Source organism: Sorghum bicolor, chromosome 6, assembly GCF_000003195.3.
Source record: "Sorghum bicolor cultivar BTx623 chromosome 6, Sorghum_bicolor_NCBIv3, whole genome shotgun sequence".
In the NCBI taxonomy this organism is placed as follows: domain Eukaryota; kingdom Viridiplantae; phylum Streptophyta; class Magnoliopsida; order Poales; family Poaceae; genus Sorghum; species Sorghum bicolor.
Genome location: NC_012875.2, coordinates 54,304,164 through 54,307,443, shown reverse-complemented (window position 1 = coordinate 54,307,443; position 3,280 = coordinate 54,304,164). Strand labels below are relative to the sequence as shown.

The 3,280-nt window shown below is 57.2% G+C and overlaps 1 protein-coding gene across 1 annotated transcript; it reads left to right on the top strand.

Annotated features, from left to right (window-relative positions):
• On the top strand, positions 1,291 to 2,928 carry LOC8057618 (E3 ubiquitin-protein ligase RHA1B). The gene has a single exon (XM_021464122.1). The coding sequence runs from the start codon at positions 1,490 to 1,492 to the stop codon at positions 2,156 to 2,158; it is 669 nt and encodes a 222-aa protein (XP_021319797.1). The 5' UTR covers positions 1,291 to 1,489; the 3' UTR covers positions 2,159 to 2,928.

Below are 3,280 nucleotides of genomic sequence, written 5' to 3'. Positions count from 1 at the left end.
TTTTCAAGTTTGACCAAAATTATAGAGAGAAATACTAAAATTTGTAACATAAAGAGAGTATATTATGAAAATATAATTAAGGACGAATCTAATAATACTTAGTTGGTATCATAATAATAATTTTTTATCATATAAATTAGGTTAAATTTAGGATAGTTTGACTCTCCAAGATTCTTGTAATAACTTATAATTTGGGACCGTAAAACTTGTTTTTTTTTTAAAATTTTTGATATATATCGGGTAAAATCTGAACCCGAATTAACAGGTACCGAAACTCGGGTAATGTTTTTCGGCGTCGATATCAGGTACCAATGTCTAATCATCCGAATCAGCACATCCGATCCGTTGCCGTCTCTGTTTTCGTCCTAGGCCTGGTTTAGTTTACAAAAAGTTTTGTAAAATTTTTCAGATTCTCTGTCACATTGAATCTTTAGACGCATGCATGAAGTATTAAACATAGACGAAAATAAAAACTAATTGCACAGTTTGGTCGGAATTGACGAGACGAATCTTTTGAGGCTAATTAGTCTATGATTGGACAATATTTATCAAATACAAACGAAATGTCAATTTTTTAAAAAATTTTGGAACTAAACAATACCCTAGTTCCAAAAGAAAGAAGCATTTGTATAGCGAGAAAAAGAGCGAAGGAAAACTCCCCCACTCCAACCAAAGGAGGCGGCTAAAATTTTGAATAGCTGGAGCTCACTCCACGCAAATGGACATGGCGTCGCTGACGCAAAGACTGCTAAGAAGTTCTGACCCCTTCCGGGCCGGCCAAGCAGTAAAGGACTGTTACTGCTCTTGTATTTCACGTGATCATGTACAGCCGAAGGTACGTGTGTGGACTGTGGAACCGTGGTCCGTGGTCCGTGGGAGGTGGCGGAGAGATGCGCAGGTGCTTCCTCTGCTTGTAGCGAACGGTGGTGCATTGCACCGACCCGGCAGCGGCAGCTGGGTACGGCGGAAGCGAGCGGACCACCCGGCGCGCCACGCGCCGAGCCGAGCCGAGCCGAGCCGAGCCGAGGGGCCAACGCGAAATCCCTGTTCCGTCCCTGCTCGGCGGCACTAGAGGAGCCGTTGAGAGCGATCGAATCCGCGGGGTGGGTCTGTCGCCACTCGCCACTCGGGCACGGGCAGCGCGCGCGCGGTGAGAGCAGAACCAGAGCAGCCCACCACCAGCACCAGCACCAGAGAGCACAACACGCGATCGATCGATCCCACCACCCCCTAGGGCCCCGCAAGCTTTCCGCGTCACCCCTCCCTCCGCCTCGCGCTTTATATAGCCACGGCGCCCGCTTCGCCTCTCCCCGTCCACGCATCGCCACCGCGCCATATCTCCAGGAAGCACCACATCGCCTCGCCCCCACCATCCCTCCCCCTTTCATCACCACCACCACCACCACCACCGCAAGCCAAGAGGCACACGGGGCACGCCAAGGGGGAAAGCCAGCCAGCAAATCCGGACAAGCGGTCGCGGCCGGCAGGCATGGGTTTCCCGGTGGGTTACTCGGAGCTGGTGCTCCCGAAGCAGCTGCTCCACCTCCTCCTGCTCCTGGGGTACATCCGCCGCTTCCTCCTCTGGGCGTTCGACGCCGTGGGGCTCGGCGACCTGCTGGATCTCGGGGACGACCACCACCAGGCGCTGCTGCAGCAGGACCACCACCACGGCGACGCGCAGGGGCGGGACCACCACGGCGCGCTGGCGCTGCCGCATCAGGCGGCGGCGATGCTGCTGCAGCAGCACCGACGGCCGGAGTTCCGGGCGGTGCCGGCGATGGTCATCGAGGAGGTCCTCCCCGTGGTGCGGTTCGACGAGCTGGAGGAGGCGCGCGTCGGCGGGGACTGCGCCGTTTGCCTCAGCGGCATCGGAGGCCGCGACGAGGTGCGCCGGCTCAGCAACTGCCGCCACGTCTTCCACCGCGCCTGCCTGGACCGCTGGATGGAGCACGACCAGCGCACCTGCCCGCTCTGCCGCGCGCCGCTCATCCCCGACGAGATGGCCGGCGCGCTCTGGGCCGCCGCCGCGGGCGTCCCCGACGCCTCCGACTTCGACTTCTCCTACTTCGGCGCGACGCCGCTGACGACGCCCGTGCCCTCCCCGACGCTGCTGCGGCCGCACGAGCTGCTGCTCACCGGCCTGGGCGGATACCAGTGAGTGACCTCACCGCCCGCCCGCCTGCCGGAAAGCCCACCTCTGACTTCTCCCCGTGCGGAATGCGCGGCAGCGAGCGAACATCTCAATCGAAGGACAGCAGCAAGCAGCCGCCGAGGCAGAGAAAACCAACCGGAGAAGAGAAGGGAGGCTCGACCGAATTGTACATAGGCAAAATGAGTAAAGCGGCCACCCCCCAAAAAAAGGCTAGGAGATTAGATTCCTCTTGTGCATAGGTAGATTCCGTCTTCCAAGTTTGTGGAGTTGTGAATCTTTCCGCGGATTGGATTAATTTTGTTGAAGATGAGCTAGGCGTGTCGATGCAAGATTTGGGCCCGCTCCTTCCCTTTTTTTTTTCTTCTGTCCTGCCATGCTATGCAGCATGCTTGCTGGCTGGCTGGCTGGCTGGCTGGCTGCTCAGGTCAGGTCAGGTCACCCCCAGCTGCTCCCGTTTTTCGTTTTTCTCATATCTCATCTGGATTCTGGATGGACGGGGAGGGCCTGGTACATCCGTGAACCGCGGGACCTGGACGGCTCCGTTCCTCTGAACCTTTCCACCTTTTCCGTCTCGGACGGAAGGACCCAAGCCAAGCACGCGATTTCCTTTTCCACCTGTGGCACAAAATATATTTGCTTCAACGGGAACGGGAAAGCGCCAAGGCTCCAGATGTTCCGTGGATCCGGAGGTGCGGCCACTGTGGCCTCCCATTGCTGTAACAGCTGCTTGCACACGGATTCAGTACCGGAGAATTTCCGGGTGCTGTGTTGACCAACACTGGCAAATGCTAATCAGACAGCCGGGGATTCGTGAGCGAATCCGCCGAGTCCCTCGGCTCCTTTCCAGAATCCAGATCATCACCCGCCTGGCGGCCTGGCGAGTGCATCTTGCCCTGACCGGCCGTCCACTCCGGGTCCGGGGTGCTCAGCTCAGGTACGTGTGCACGGTCGAAAGAGTTCAGACTCCCGGAAGTTTCAGACACCCGCGAGTTCAAGCGGTCCGATAAGACGGGAAACTCTGAGGCGTGATCCTACACGCGACCGCCGACCGAGCGGCCTGCCTATGCCTAGCCTGCTGCTCAGGTTTGGCCGCCGGCCGGTCCTCCCTACAGCGACCAAAACGCCGAG